General features: G+C 55.7%; 1 protein-coding gene across 11 annotated transcripts in view; it reads right to left on the reverse strand.

Annotated features, from left to right (window-relative positions):
* Window positions 1–456: 456 nt before the first annotated feature.
* The window catches only part of JADE2 (jade family PHD finger 2), a 112,003-nt gene continuing 97,123 nt past the window's right edge, over window positions 457–15,336 (reverse strand). For all 11 annotated transcript variants that reach the window (XM_032425142.1, XM_032425143.1, XM_032425148.1 and 8 more), the window contains 3 exons: window positions 9,182–9,299; window positions 6,467–6,595; window positions 457–5,147 (listed from right to left, as the gene is read on the reverse strand). In XM_032425142.1, the coding sequence (XP_032281033.1) occupies window positions 4,339–5,147; window positions 6,467–6,595; window positions 9,182–9,299 (1,056 nt within the window). In that variant the 3' untranslated portion in view covers window positions 457–4,338. The remainder of the gene's footprint in view (window positions 5,148–6,466; window positions 6,596–9,181; window positions 9,300–15,336) is intronic.

Genomic DNA, 15,336 nt, shown 5'->3' on the forward strand with positions numbered 1-15,336 from the left:
AGCTTCCAGAGCCCGGCACCAAGCAGGTGCTCAGGCAATCGGGAATGAAAAACAAACCTGGGCCAGCACCTTCCCCGATGGAGGGACAGATGCCCAAGGTTGTCCGCAAACCTTCCCACTGTCCCAGGAGGGTGGCTCACGACGGGGTGGGCCGAGCGCAGCAGTCCTGCGGGTGATGCGGAACCCCTCCTCTCATCACAGCTGTGGCTCTGGGCGCCTCCCTCATCCGCTCGGAATCCCGGTGGATGCGGACAGCGAGGAGCCAACAAAACACTGCCCTTGAGCACAGCCCCCGGTGCCTTCTGGGCGTTGTCGAGGAGCATCGCTAGAGGACTCCTCTGCAGGAAGCACGCGGGACGCGCAGAGCCCTCGCTGGCTCCCCAGGCCTCCTGCTGGCTGTGGGGTGTGGACCCCCTCCCCCCGCCCAGCGCAACAGAGCCTCACACCAGCCGGCACGGAAAACATTGCTTTATTCACTGCGTTTGCCAACACACGAGGAGTGCAAAGGGCTCCTTGAGACACAGGCCCTGGTGGGGGCCGGGGTCCGGAAACCCCCATGAGTGAGCAGGACAGGATGGGAGTGGGAGCTACGCGGCAGCGGCAACACAGAATCATGCAGGGCGCGCGGGCTCCGGCCGCAGGAAGGCGGCCGTACATTCTATTGCTCGTTAAGGGGAGCGAACGTGGACAATGTACAAAAAGGGGAAATAGGTCTTTGCGTTAATGAAAAATACATTTTTTTCTCTACAAAGGAATCTTTTCTAATACAAGAAAATAAATATTGCAACATAAGCCAAAAATAATTTAAAATTGCTCTTTTCAATATATTTTCAGTATTTCTCTTGTATATTAACAAATGGCACATCACTTTCTTTGAAACAAGGACAGAAGGTGTCACCTCCTGTGACATTCATATCATCCCCCCACCCCGAGTCGTTTGTGGAGCACAGAGTGTTGGTGCGTCTGAGGGACAAGGTGGCAGGAAGTGCTTTAAAGAACGGACTCCAGCCCTGGCTCCTTGGCCAATGTGGCCAGCTGGGCCAGGGGCGTGGGAAGCGGCCTCCCCCAGGGCCTTGCTACGGCATCCAGACCATTCTGCAGAGCTCTGGGCACGGGCAGAGGTTAACCATATCTGGCAGTGAGCAAGGAAATGCCCAGTCCAGCTGCCGCCAATGTCTGTTAGTAGTGGGCAGTTGATTCCCTAGAAATTGCCCAGCCAGTCCCACAATGTGCCCATACACAACACACAGACACGCATGCGCAAGGACGCAGGGCCTGCACCCTGGCCCAGGCGCACACACCTACAGTCTGACACCCATGTCTGGAACCTTGGTGGCTTCTCGAAGGAAATCGAGACCCTGACATTACAAACGCTCACACACTGTCACAAAGTCAGAGAGCTCATTTAATAAAATAAAGCCTTCTACCTTTCTTCTCCTTACTCACTTTAAAATACATTTATGATCCATAAAAATACTTTCCGTGCACCGTATCCTTTTCTTGCTGTGATGAGGGGGAGGGAGGAGCTGTGCAGCCAGGACTGGGAGAATGGGGAATGACAGAATGAGTAACAGAGCAGCTTCTCCCTCCCAGAAGAGGGCCAGTGAGTGGGGGCAGATGTGGTCAAGCAGGAGCTCTGCCTCAGCCTCGGGCCTGCAAAAGGCCTCCTGCCTTCTTCCCTGTTTCCAACCTCAATGCCAGGGGTGGCAAAGCTGTCTACACGGCAGGCAGTAGACCAGAGAGGGAAGGGGCTGTGGCTAATGGAGGAAATGACAGTGGTGGGGACCAGCATCTCTGACCTCTGTGTAGCCTTGCTGGGCGTCCTAGAGGTGGACAGCTGCCCGGCAAGAACAGCCCTAGGGCTGGCCTGGGAGTGAAGGCCCCCCACATCCCTCACCAGCTGGCTGAACAGATCCCTGGGCCCTGTGCAGGACATGGCCCCAGGGAAAGTCCAGTCCAAAGCCAAGAGCCAACACAGAAGAGAATCCAGAGGCCAACTTGGGCAGAGGCCCCCTGAAGAGAGCTGGCTGCCCCGCCTGGACGACCCGGACCAGACCCTGGCCAGCCAAGCTGCATTCTCTCCTGCCCCCGGGGAGCCCAGACTCTGCCTCGGGACGCATGAAGGGGTGAGGGGGCAAGGGCTGAGTCTATTGGGCCTGAGCCATTCCCGGCACCCCACGCCCACCCCCGGCAGAGTTGGTCACTCTTTAATCGCATCCCCTGGCTTCCTGCGAGGTCAGACCGGGCAATCCAGCACAGACAAGACTGTGACCCAAAGCACGGGGAAGGAAGGAGGACTGTTCAAAGGCAGTAAACGGAGAACGGGGGTTGGGCCGCTGGTGCAGAGGCTGCACTGGCCGTGACTCCCAAGGAGGCAGGCGGACTGAACTCTCCACGGTGCCTTGTGCCATCCCAACGCCCAGAATCCTGGAAGCCCGCCCTGAGTCCACTCCACCCGGACCAATGTGCCCAATCTTCTGAACGGAGTCCTGTCTTTGCTTCCTGTTTTGCTAAAATTCACACAAAACTGAGTGTCGATGACAATGCCACTGTCGTACCTTGAAAGTTCTGCAGTCGGGGGTGGGTGGTCACGCTGCTCCCCATCCCGCTGATCTGCGTTGTGTATTTGTGTTGGGGGGAACCACATGGTGAAGACTTTCGCCATGCTGGTTTTGTGGTCGGTATTCTACCCCCCCACCCCCGGTTGAGTCTCAGAGTTTGGGAAAGCTCACAGTGGGCCCAGCCCAGGATCTGAAATCCAGCGCTGGTTCCCGCTTCCCAATTCTAACAGTTCAGCAGCAGAACAGCACCCTCTTCCAAGAGCTTGGGCTCGCCTCCTTGGGTGTGTGCAATGAACGTGTCTCTACACTTTGTTGCTAAAGAACTCCATTTAAAAAAAAAAAAAGTCCAAGTGACAAGTTGTCAGGTCCAGGCTGTGCTGTATTATGGTCAAAATATTCTTTGGCATCCATAGAATGATTCGACTGATTCACTGGACTTTTGCAAGGTTCTCGTTGGAGAAGTTCTGGCTTCACCAGTGGCGGAAGTGACCCAGGAGTAATTCACGAAAGAAAAAAACCCATGTTTTCACTGAATTCCTTTTGTGTTTGTTCCCTGAGCTATCACCCTGGGGCCACTCCACTGAAACTCTTCAGAGCAACTACCTGGGACCTAGAGGGTGGGACGGAAAAGGCGGCAGGTGGGTCGGTGGTGGGGAGGGAGGGCATACCCAGGAGAGGGGGTAACGGCTCACAGGGACAGAGGAACCAGGAACATCCAGCAAGACTTGAAATCTGCCCCAGGCCCCGGGATCCCACTGCTTGTTGGAAGGAGGAGTTTCCAAAAGGAAACCGAGGAAGAAGCTCGTCTCTTAGCAGGACTGGAAAACTTGGAAAGGCAAACGGTCTGGTCTGGTCAGGTCAGCTGTCTGGGAGTGACCAGACTTCGGCCGAGACTGGCCCCGAAGGAAGGAAGGAAGTTGGAGCCCCAGAGCAATTCTCTAAGTGGGCGAGTCTGAGCCCCACGCCCCTGTCCGGGCACTGGCCCTCCCCTGCAGCTCCCACCGGCACTGGCGGCTGGCTGTTTGGGAGTCCCCTGAGTAAATGGCACAGCTCAGGAAGGATTCCAGGAACCCCTTCTCAGAGCTGCCGGGCTGGGCACTGGCAGGGGCGGAGCGGCAAGGGAGTGGGGGGTCGCGGGGTGGGCGGGCAGGCCTCAGATGATGGGGGTTGATCAGGAACAGCTGTGGTTCCTCTGGAACCAGCGGGCCCTCTGCGCCCCCTCAGTGCTTTCTTGTATAAGCTCGTTGTGCTTGTGACAGTGAGTAGACTCTGGCTGGGTATCACTTAGCATACTTCCTTGGGGATCAGTGGAGTGCAGCAGGACCCCCCAAATGGACCCCAGTGGGATTTGGGGGCAAGGCGGGGCAGGCCCTGGGCTGGCCCATCTGCCATGAAATAATGCCCAAACGACGGTCTGTGTCACCCAGTGGCAGCGGGCTGGAGGCCTGAGCTCTTCTTCACCTTGCCTACATCTAGCCAGGAGCCCAGCGACGCCGCGCGGGCCAGGGCGGGGCACTGCCCAGGCAGGGATGGTGCACAGGACCTGCGACAGTCCCTGCGGCCAGAGCCGTGGAAGGAATCCTACTGTCCTAGGCCAGCACAGAAGAAAGACAACAGTGTGGAATTCAAAACTCTCTCTATATTAAAAATAAAACCACAACAGAGTGGCAGTCTCAAGGGTCTGAGACACTCAGCAGAGATTGGAAATGGCAGTTGTGACTGGGCTGAGGTCTCACGGGAGGACCAGGGCAGGGCCTGGGACGGGGTAGGGGGTGACTTAGGAGGCCAGCACCCCCATGCGGACCACCTCCTCAGCCCCTGCTTCCCGGGGAGCCCGCTGCACCCCACTGTCCTCAGCTTCCACATCTGAGTCGCTCATCTCCCCATCAGAGAAGTAACCATCGGTCTCAGTGTCAAAGTGTAGGCTGACCTTGGGCCTCTCGGCCACAGCAGAGGGCGGTCCTGTCCCAGCATCAGGCCTGGCACCTGGCGATCTCCGGGTTCCCTTGTTTTCGCGGGGCAGCCGGAGCCGGCCCAAGGGCTTGGGGCTCACTGTAGGGCCAGGCACTTGGACATTCGAGTCGGCAGCCACTGGGGCTGCCTCGTCCGGGGTCTCGGGGGCCAGAGGAGGGGGGCTCTCGGGGGCTGCTGGGATGGGACAGTCCCCAGCTGCAGGGCTAGACGGCAGGTGGGAAGGCGTTCGCCGTGTTGGTTTCCGGGCCACTGGCCCTTGCCCCCCCTTGCCGCTGCCTGCATCCTGGCCCCAGGGCTTCTTGGGGGATCTGTCTGGAGTCGTCCGTGAGCCAGGCCCATCCTGTGGTGGCTTCTTCTTGGCAGGCAGGCGGGTGCGGCCCCGGGCCTTCCTGGCAGGGTCCCCAGGTCGCAGCGAGGGGTCCCGCATGAAGCTCAGCAGCGTCTCCTCATCTTGCAACAGCTCCTCTGACAGCAGCCCCGGAGCGGGGTCTTCGCGGTGCCCGTTGTTCAGTGACCACTCGCTCATGGCCATGTTCTCCGCCGTGATCTGCACTGACTGAGCCAGCCAGCTGTTGAAGAAGGTGCCATCGATGGGGAAGGAGGTGGACAGGCCTGGCCGAGGGGAGAGAGGACGCAAGTGAGATACTCGCAGGTGTGGGTCCCACCCTCTCTCAGGAAGCCCTCTCAGACCCTCCCCAGCAGGCCACGGTGCACCTGCCTCCCTCCCTCTGTGCCAGACCCCATGGAGCCATCTTGATTTGCTGATCCCTCCCACCAACACCACCGAAGAGGGGGGTCCACACCATATTCCCCTTTTCCCCAGATCAACCTATTCCCAGAACTGGTTTCATGATTTGTGGTGCAGAATGCAAAGTGAAAACGTGGGCTCCCTGTTCAAAAATTATTAAGGTATTTCAAGGCAACAAAGTAGAGCACTAAACCAAGCAAGAGCCCTTTGAGATGGCACAAGTACACACCCGTGAGGCCAGCTCTGCTCACCACCCCCTTCCCGGCGATGCAGGGGATGGAGGAATGAAAGGAAATGCCCTCACGCCATCAGGGGCGCTGGGTTTTTATGAGCGCTGCTTCCAAAGCAGAGGAGCTGGATCAGTGTGTCAGGTGTGAACAGGGTAGTGAAGGGCTTCTAGGTAGAAATTCCCTCTTGGGGGTCCGGGCCAGCAGGTGATCCTGGGCTTTTCTTTTGATACCCATGTGGTCCCCTTCCTGAGACTGATGGAAATACAAGATAACCTGAGGCTTCCTTGCTGGAGGTGAGGTCTGGAAGATGCCACAGTCATCCCTGAGAAGTGTTCTAGGGGAAGCATGTGACACCCTGGGAGACAGAGCCCAAAGCCAGGGGACCGTCAAGGGCTGTTCTGCTTAATGCAGCAGCAGTAAGGATTCTGTGAGTGACGATGGGCTGGGCCAGTCCTGTGGCCACTCCTTTGGCTCTCTCGGGGTAGCTCCAGGAAGGCTCCCTGGTGCTGAAGGGAGGGCTCGCTGGAGAAATTCCAGCAGGGTGGGACTAGGATGGAGAATTCTGGCAGACCCTCATCTCCCAGCAGAGGGCTTCGTTCTGGAAGGGCCTAGATGGCCTACAGGTCCCTTGAGGGCCTCCAGAAAAATCTGGCATCCAGGACTCTGGCTAGGGGAATCTGTGTGCAGGCTCCTGAGCCCCTGGCCCAGTCTCCAGGTCTACACAAGAGGAATTTCTTGGGATGCAGACAGGACTCTGAGACCCTACCTTGTTTCCTTTATGGCTAAAAGGTGTGAGCACCTGGGCATGGAAGGGCCTGCTTAGTCCTTTGGGCTTCCTACTCTGTGCAATGGAAGTACCGGTAGACCCTGCTGGCCTTAGGTTGGGGGCTGCAAATGGAGTGATGGTGTGATCCTGGCCATGTCTGCCCGGCCAGTGTGCCCACTCAACTCACCCAGCTGCCCCAGGACTGAGTCGGGCCCCGCCTTCACTTTCTCTTTCTTCTCTGGGCTGCCCTTCGGGCCCTCGCGGCCTTTCCTTTTCGAGTCACTCTTCTTGCCCTTTGCTCTCCTCCCAGACCCCTCTGTGCCAGGGAAAGAGAGAGCAGGAGGCAGGTGGTTAGCCCAAGCAGCTCAGCCAAAACCAAGATCACTGCCGACCAGCCTAAGAGTCCTCACTCACCTGCGCCTCACCTTCCAGGTCACCTTGCCCTGCTGACGGGCCCCAGGCTCAGAGCCACGGGCGGCTGAGTAAGTGGGGCTCCTATGAGTCAGGGACTGGTGGGGAAGGGGGGGTCACTGTCTACTGCTGCCCTTGAGTGGCTTGGGGAGGGCACAGGGCCACGAAGAGGGTGGAGAACATCCCTGTAGGACCTGGAATGCAGGCTGAGCTACATGCCTACAGATGTGGAGGGAATCCTAGTGGGTGGGGAGGGTGGCGGAGGTGAGTGGCCAGGACAGGGCCTTCAATGCCAGGCTGAGGAGCCAAGCAGGAGGAGGTGGAGAAAACACTGAGGAGTCGAGAGACATGGGTTCTAGTCAGGCCCTTGAGCAAGTCTCCTGCCTGGTCTCCTGATCTGCTCTTGAGGTCACGCAGTAGATGGCAGACTTGGGGTGCACACCTGGCCCTCATATCCTTTTGGTCCCTGACCATACAGGCCTAGGGAGCCACTGAGAACGCTGGAACAGGGGAGGACACCTGCAGGGAGAGGCCCAGCTGCCAGAAATCTCCTAGCTTTTCAGCCAGAGGCTGGCGTGCTTCCCAGATGAAGCTTTACGAGAAGGCTGAGGGATATGCAGTCTCCCCGGCTCTGCCGCTAATCCCCGGGGCAACCTCAGGCCAGGCCTCGGGAGCCTCATCTCCGACATGGGACCTGTGCCTACATACTTGGGAGGGAGACTTCGAAGTTTCCCCCGCTGCCCTCAGGAAAGTCTGAGCTCTTTGAGGCCATAAAACCTTGCATGTCTGACCCCATCAACCCCCAAACCTCACTTGAGACATCATCCTTTCACCCCAGTGGCTGCTAGGCCAGCCTCCTTCCCGTTTCTCTAAAAAGACAGGCTCTGGCTTCTAGGATTCCAAACTGTCCTGCCCTCCACCTGGTTTAGCTCACAGCATCAATGTCACTGCCGTGGGAAGCCTTCTCCAGCCCTCTGGCCACAGAGGCCTTGACAATCTGCTGGTAGCCATGTCCTGTCCCAGGGCCGAACGTCACAACCCCGAGGGCATCAGCACAGGCAAACCAGTCCCCTCTCCAAATGGCCTGCTCTGAACAAAGAGCTGCCTGTTGCTGCCACTTAGGTCTAAGAGCTGCAAAAGTCCCCAGGCTCCACACGGGGATCGGGCCCTGGCTCTTGACCAGGTTTCTGGAATTCTGTACCTGAGACTACCACATGCCCTGCCACTTTCTGTTGCCCTGATCGTGGGGCTCTCCTTCTGCAGCCGGACGTGCGGCCACAGTGAGGTCCCAGGGAGCCCGATGTGTTTCCAGAATCACCACTGCTGCGAAGCCATCCCTGATGCTCTGTCCCTGCACTGGTGCCGACCTCAGCCCCTTGGGCACCCTCTCCTTTACCTTTCCAGATGGTGAGCTCCACAAGGACAGGAACTCTATCCATTCAGTCCATGGCAGTGTGCCCTGCGGTGCCCGGCACAGAGCCTGGCATGCTGTCTACACTGTTAATGCTTGCTGCAAAAAACCAACAAACAAGAGGGAGCCTGGAAAGCTCGGGCGGCCAGGAAGCTGCCAGTCCTGGGGAGGCACGGTAAGCTCTGACCTCTGTGTGGACATGACCCGGCCTGAACCAACACCTGTATTGGGTAGGGCTGGTTTCTTAGGACAGAGTGGGTTGTGATCCCAGCCATGCAGTCCTTCATTCTGGGGGTGGCCCAGCAGCTCCAGTTCCTCTCCACACCAGGCCCAGCCTGACCCGGAGGCTGAATTGGCAGCGGCGGCTCCTGGCTCAAAATCTCTCTCCATCCAGCTACGTATCATCCAACACGAGAGCGCCATTTTTTGAGTGAAGCAGTGCCCTCCTTAACATGCACCCACTCTGGGAAGGGCCTGGTGTCGGGCAGAATCCACACAACCAACAGACAAGAACAATGTTGCAGCTTCTTTGCCCTTGATTTCCAGATCTGTTAAGTGCATGTGACAGCAAGAGTTTAACAGAGAAAAAAGCTGCTGGTACAGCATCTAAATTCTCAGTTGAGGTCAGAGGGAAAGAACACACAGGTCCTCTTCCATCTCTGAGGCAGCTGCCTGGTTCAGGATCCACATGGAGGCACACGGGTTCAGGGAAGCTCACCAGCTTCCGGCCCTTCCTGCCCCAACACCAGCCTAGAGCCACTGTTCCCATGCCATCCACTCCCGAACCACGATGGCCCTGCAACTACGTAGGTGCTCCCAGTGGACCAGAAAGCTCCCTCAGGACAGGCCCGATGCCCACATTCCTATCCCTGGCTCCTTGTCAGCCAACACACAACTAGGGCCCTGGGAATCCCATCTTGGTCTACTAGTGGGTTACGAAGGGTCCGTGTACGGGCCAGTGGTCCCTGGCTCCGTGCACATGCCCTCACCAGGCCCTGAACATACCCCCTCCTTGGGCCCCGGCCCCTTGACAGCATGCACACTGAGCGGGGGCTGGTGATGCGCAGGGAAGGCGCCTACCTCGACACAGATCCTGTTCAATCAGTTTCATCTGCAGGTGGAATATCTGCTCCTGCAGTTTGCAGATGGCGTGCTTCGTTCTCTCGCGCCTTGTCACCATGTAGCATAGATTTCTAACCTGAGGAGACGAGGGAGAGGTTTTCCACTTTATTCATGGGCGGTCACCCCTGACCTCCCAGCTCCGGGGGGCCACCACTGCCTAACCTGCCAGGGACATCTGGGAATCAGTTCCCAAGCCCCAAGTGAGTCCTCAGCCCGGAGCCACAGTTCTCTGGTCCAAAACACAGGCCAACCACAGCCTTGATCCTGCAGCCCCCACTGAACCAGAGTGGGCAGGGAGAGCGTCTGGTGAGCTCAGGCTGGTGACTCCACCCGCCTCCTCTTGGCCTTCACTTCCGGGCCCAGGCTGCCATGGTGCCCCTCCAGGCCCTTCCAATGTAGCTGCCCTCCCCTACATACACAGTGCCCCAAGGTCACTGGGGCCTGGCAAGGTCACCAAGTCCATCCCTCCACCTCCTGTCCAAGGCCTCTTTTTCAAAGACATTCCTCAGCCATAAGCACCATGGCAAACCCAACTCCTGTCCTGAGACACAAATGGCCATGGGACACAGAGTAGGGAGACCTCCAGCAGAATAGCTTCTGACCCAGCCGGATCCTGCTGCGGCCAAGCCATGTCCACTTGCTGCACTAGAACCCGAGCCAAGCCCACACCTGCTCTGGCCAAGGCCCCTAGTCCACATGGCTATGTCCCTATAGGAGACAGAAGTCCTTAGGGGGAAGGGCAGGGGCCTCCCTGACTCCCTTCGGTCAGCTAGGAAGAGTGTCTAGTGTCTGGGAGACAAGCTTGCTTAGCTCATGGGACACAGACCCACTCTGTAGCTGTTCCAGAAGCACCGGAAACCTGGGCCATGTTCTCCCTGTCCCCCTCGAACGTTTCCCTAGCCATCCCCTCACTGCTGCTCTCAGGATGGAGCACACTTCTGGGGCCAAGACCAGGCCTCCCCACTCAAGACATTTCCTTGTTCTGGCATCGTCTTCGGCTCAGGCTGGAGCCTCAAAGCAGGGACAGCTGGCCAGAAGCTGTGAGCTAGAAATCTGGGTCCCACCAGGCCAGTCCCTCTGTCTGCAGCTGGGTTCCGCCTTCAAAGCCGAGTTCAGGCTTCATGTCCTTAAGCTGCCTAGGGGAGACCAATGGGTTCCAAAGCCCCTGCCTATTGTCATGACCTCCCTTTCTCCTGGCCTGGGGGTAGCTGTGATCACACCTCTCTGCAGACATGGGCATCCTCCCCTTCCTTCCTGAGCCTAGTAGTGAAAGGGATCCCAGAATGCCAGGCTCTGCAGGAACTCTTAAGCACACTCCACACTCCTGTGTGCACCAGCCTAGACCACGGACACAGGCCATCCGAGGCCCACACCTCCCTAAGGGGCAGCCGCCTGGCCCAGCCTAAGAGCCCTTGCTTCCTCCCAAATCCTGGACTTCCTCAGGACCTCCTCGCAACCACACATCCCTGAACACCAGCTGTGGCTCTGGGAACTCATGTGGTGTTGGGCCCTGGGCTCTGTGGCACGCGGTGCCATCGGGGAGATCCCTTTCTTCTGAGGGCTTCTTGCCTAGCAGGGCAGAGGGATGCAGAGTGAGTACTGACAGGACCAGGCAGCCCTGACCCACACTTGGGGTGGTGAGAAGGCTTCCTGCACAAAGGGGCAGTCAGGCCGAGTGGGAGAGGCAGAGCGAGGCCTTGTGGCTAGCGTGCCAGGCTTGGCCTGACTGAGCCAGGCCGAGGCGATCTGGGGAGGGACTTTGCTGGGGGCGGGGCGAGATGGGGTGTAAGTGCTGAGACCCTGGAGTCACCCTTCAGGACCTAGCTCCTCCTCACTCGCCTCCAGAGCCAGTCCCTCAGCGTGCCCCATCAGTCCCTGGGGAACGTACATCGTTCCTATCAGCTCCCTCCACTTCTAGGCACATTGTCTCCACCTGGACAGGCAGGCATCCTGACCCCTCTGCTATCTCAGACAGTCTTCTTGAAATGTAAATCCCCCTGCCCTTAACACCTCTGCTGGTTTCCCTACGGGGATGAACAGTGCCCCCTGCCAAATTGCACGTCCACGTGGAACCTCAGATATAATCAGTTAAGATGAGGTCATACCAGATATGAATGAGCCCAAATCCAATGACTGGTAACCCTATAAAAGGCCATGTGAAGACATATAGGAAGAATGCCACATGACAACAGAGGCAGAGATGGAATCAGGGGTCTACAAGTCAAGAAATGCTAAGCGTTGCTGCGAATCAGAAGCCAGGAGAGAGGCCTGGAACAGATCCTCCCTCAGAGCCTTTAGACAGAATCAACCTTGCCAACACCTTGATCCTGGATTTGTAGCCTCTAGCACTGTAAGAAAACACATTTCTGTTGTTTAAGGCTTTAAGTTTATAATGCTTTGTTACAGAAGGTCTAGGAAACGAACACAGCTTCCTTCCTATGACATTTAAAAAAAAAAAAAATCAGAGCCAAGTCCAAAGCCTTCCTTGCCCAATCTGACCTCCCATTGGCACCTCCCAGCCCATGTCTCACAGCCCATGTCTCACAGGTCCTTTCTGTGTCCAACCTATTTCTGCCTTGGGGCCTTGGTATATATTTAAGGCTCTTCCCAAGGCTGGACCTCGTCCTTTAGATCTTGGCTCAAATGTCACCTCCAAAGGGCCTTCCCTGTCCGCTGCATCCAAGCAGCCCAACATTATTCTCCCTGTATCCTAGTCCGTTTCCCTCCTGGCAGTCACGTGGCCTAGTGTGCATGGGGACGGCAGGGATGAAGGGAGGTGGACAGACTCATGGATACTTTGGAGGCCTTAAAACAAACCACTCAACACGGTCCAACCTAAAAAACAGATCAGTCAAGGTCTGGCTTTTAAAAAATTTCCCAAACATGTCATTCTCACACTTAACTCTAACACTAACTTCGAAAGATGACCTGAGGCTCAGAGTTGCAAATGTCCCTCTCAAAGAAACCAATACTTAATCACTTCCTATTAAGATACAGACTTTTTTTGGTCTTTCATCTGAAACTTTACAAAAAGGTTTCTTAAGGCAAACCCAAATGAATCACTGGCATCAAGATCCCTTGGGTAGCTGTTAAAACCACGGATTCCCAGGGCACCTGGGTGGCTCATTTGGTTAAGCGTCTGCCTTCAGCTCAGGTTGTGATCCTGGGGTCCTACAATTGAGCCCCATGTCAGGCTCCCTGCTCAGCTGGGAGCCTGCTTCTCCTTCTCTCTCTGCCTGCAGCTCTCCCTGCTTGTGTTTTCTCCCTCTCTCTCTCTGTCAAGTGGATAAATAAAATCTTTAAAAACAAACAAAACCCCACAGATTCCCAGCGGGGAGCCTGGGTGGCTCAGTCCGTTAAGTATCTGACTCTTGATCTCAGCTCAGGTGTTGGTCTCAGGGTCGTGAGTTCAAGCCCCGAGTTGGGCTCCATGCTGGGTGTGGAGCCTACTTTAAAACAAACAAACAAAAAACCTACACAGATTCCCAGGCTTGGGAGAATAGCAAAGTCTCTGGGGATTGGGTCCTCAAATATACATTTTATATAGCACTACATAATCTGAGAATTACTGCCCTCAGCCAGGGGTCTCCAAAGTGAGCTGCATAGGCTACTGAGTTAGTTCATTGCAGTATAGGAAAAAGACATTAAAATATCTACTGGTGTGTGTGTGTGTATGTATTTTTATTTTAAGATTTTATTTTATTTTATTTTATTATTATTATTTTTAAAGATTTTATTTATTTATTTGATAGAGAGAGACAGAGAGAGAGGGAACACAAGCAGGAAGAGTAGGAGAGGGAGAAGCAGGCTTCCCGCTGAGCAGGGAGCCCGATGCGGGGCTCGATCCCAGGACCCTGGGATCATGACCTGAGCCGAAGGCAGACGCTTAACCGACTGAGCCACCCAGGCGCCCCAAGATTTTATTTTTAAGTGACCTCCACACCCAATGTGGGGCTCGAACTCACAACCCCAAGATCAAGAGTCACATGCTCTATCGACTGAGCCAGCCAGGCGCCCCTCTACTGGTTTATTTTTTGATCCTATTAGAAATTCTGATTATATCTGCTTCATAATATGCAATGGTAGATATGAATGAGAGATTAAAAATACAATATATTGCAGGTAAATGCTCAATTTTTCTCCTGATAAGGTACACTACACAATCAGTGATATCCGGAGGCTCTTGCTATGGAAGACGGGAATGCTTCTTCCTTTGAGAATCCCAACAATGCCAACATACTGTGGTTGGTACACTGGTCAGGATGTCACCCCTTGCTCCCCCCTCACCCTGGAATCATCAACTAATTCTCTAATTTCTCTCAAGACTGTTGGTTCAAAAAAGACTGTTGGTTCCATAGTCACGTGTTACTAAATGTTGTAGCATTCCTCTTCTGTGATGGCTTTTGGGGACCAAATATTGATACCACCGTAGAAACTCATCCAGCCTATCAGGTTTCTTACACTGTCATTATTGTTTTTTTCTGATTATAAACATAAAAAGTTCTCTTAAAAAAAATCGGAGTGAGGGGCACCTGGGTGGCTCAGCCGGTTAAGCATCTGCCTTCAGCTCAGGTCATGATCCCAGGGTCCTGGGATCGAGCCCCATGTGAGGCTCCCTGCTCAGCAGGGAGTCTGTTCTCCCTCTGCCTCTGACCCCCCAACCTGTTCTCTCTCTTAATAAATAAATAAATAGGGGCGCCTGGGTGGCTCAGTCGTTAAGCCTCTGCCTTCGGCTCAGGTCATGGTCCCAGGGTCCTGGGATCGAGCCCCGCATCGGGCTCCCTGCTCAGCGGGAAGCCTGCTTCTCCCTCTCCCACTCCCCCTGCTTGTGTTCCCTCTCTCGCTGTGTCTCTCTCTGTCAAATAAATAAATAAAATCTTAAAAATAAATAAGTAAGTAAATAAGATCTTTAAAAAAAATTGTGAGTGAAAAAAAATGAATCAAGTAGCAAAGTCCCCCCAAACTAGGAATTGGTCACAAAAGCAGGCTTTCTATTTTCATGATGTTGTTCTGGTATCAGTAAGTTTTATAGAGTGAATCTGAACTGGGGTGAGGAGAGCGGAGGGGCAGGGAGGGCTCCCGGCTAGTTATCTTGAGCTAAACTGGACTAGTGTTAAGGCATCTGTGCAGACTAGGGAGGTTGTAGGGGGAGCAGGCTTGGACATGGGTGTGCTGGGCATGAGATACTGGAGCTCAGAAGGGAGATGTGGGCTGGACCAGCCTCCTGATGTGGAGCAGAGCCGTGGAGCAGAGTACTGAGAGGTCAGCCCAAGTGTGGTGAACTGATGATCCTGGGGCCAAGGAGTACTCACAGAGGGAGCAGGAGAACTGGGGTATTAAGGGAGGATGTGGTCAGAGTGTCCACAAGAAACGTATTTTAAGACCAAAGGTATGTTTGACAGTGGCCACCATGGCTGAGAAGGCTAGAGGCTGAAGATGGAGAAGTGGCCACTAGACGTAGGGAGATGGAAGCTGTTGGTGGCCCTGGCGGATGGTTCTGGAATATGGTGGTGGCAGGAGCCTTGCCAGAGTAGGAAGCAAGGAAGTAAGAGCAGAGAGGGAGGACAGGAAAGGAGAGATGGGGATGGGGGTGGCAGAGAGTCCCAGGACTAGAGGGACATGGGGAGGGAGGATGTGTTTTCAGAGATGGAAGAAGGTGAAACAGATTCGAATCCTGGAGACTGAGCGGGCCTGAAGGGAAGGATGACCCCCGTGCTCACGCAGGGTGTGCGCTGGGGGAAGGGGGATGGGGAGAAAGGGCAGAGAGCCGATACAGAAGGCTCTAGCGCCCAGAAGTTGGAGGGGTCTGGTCTGAGGCACAGGAAGTGAGGTTGAGGGCTGAGAAGCAGGAGCCCTGAGTGAGGTGAAGCAGGGGTGCAGACAGGGAGTGGGCTGGGGAGCCCAGAACATCCCAGAACAAGGCTGGCTGACAAGAACCTTGGTGGGGCTTACCTGCTGCTCAGCACAATGGGACTGCTACCGGGTGAGGCTCTGCCAGGTACGTGGCCTTCACACAAGGGCAAGGGCTCGGGCAGCAAGCCACACGGGGTGGGGCTGAAGAAAACGGGACAGTGAAGGGTGGGGAGCCGGGCGGGGGTGGGGAACGGAGCAGG

This window comes from Phoca vitulina, unplaced genomic scaffold, assembly GCF_004348235.1.
Source record: "Phoca vitulina isolate PV1807 unplaced genomic scaffold, GSC_HSeal_1.0 scaffold32, whole genome shotgun sequence".
NCBI lineage: Eukaryota > Metazoa > Chordata > Mammalia > Carnivora > Phocidae > Phoca > Phoca vitulina.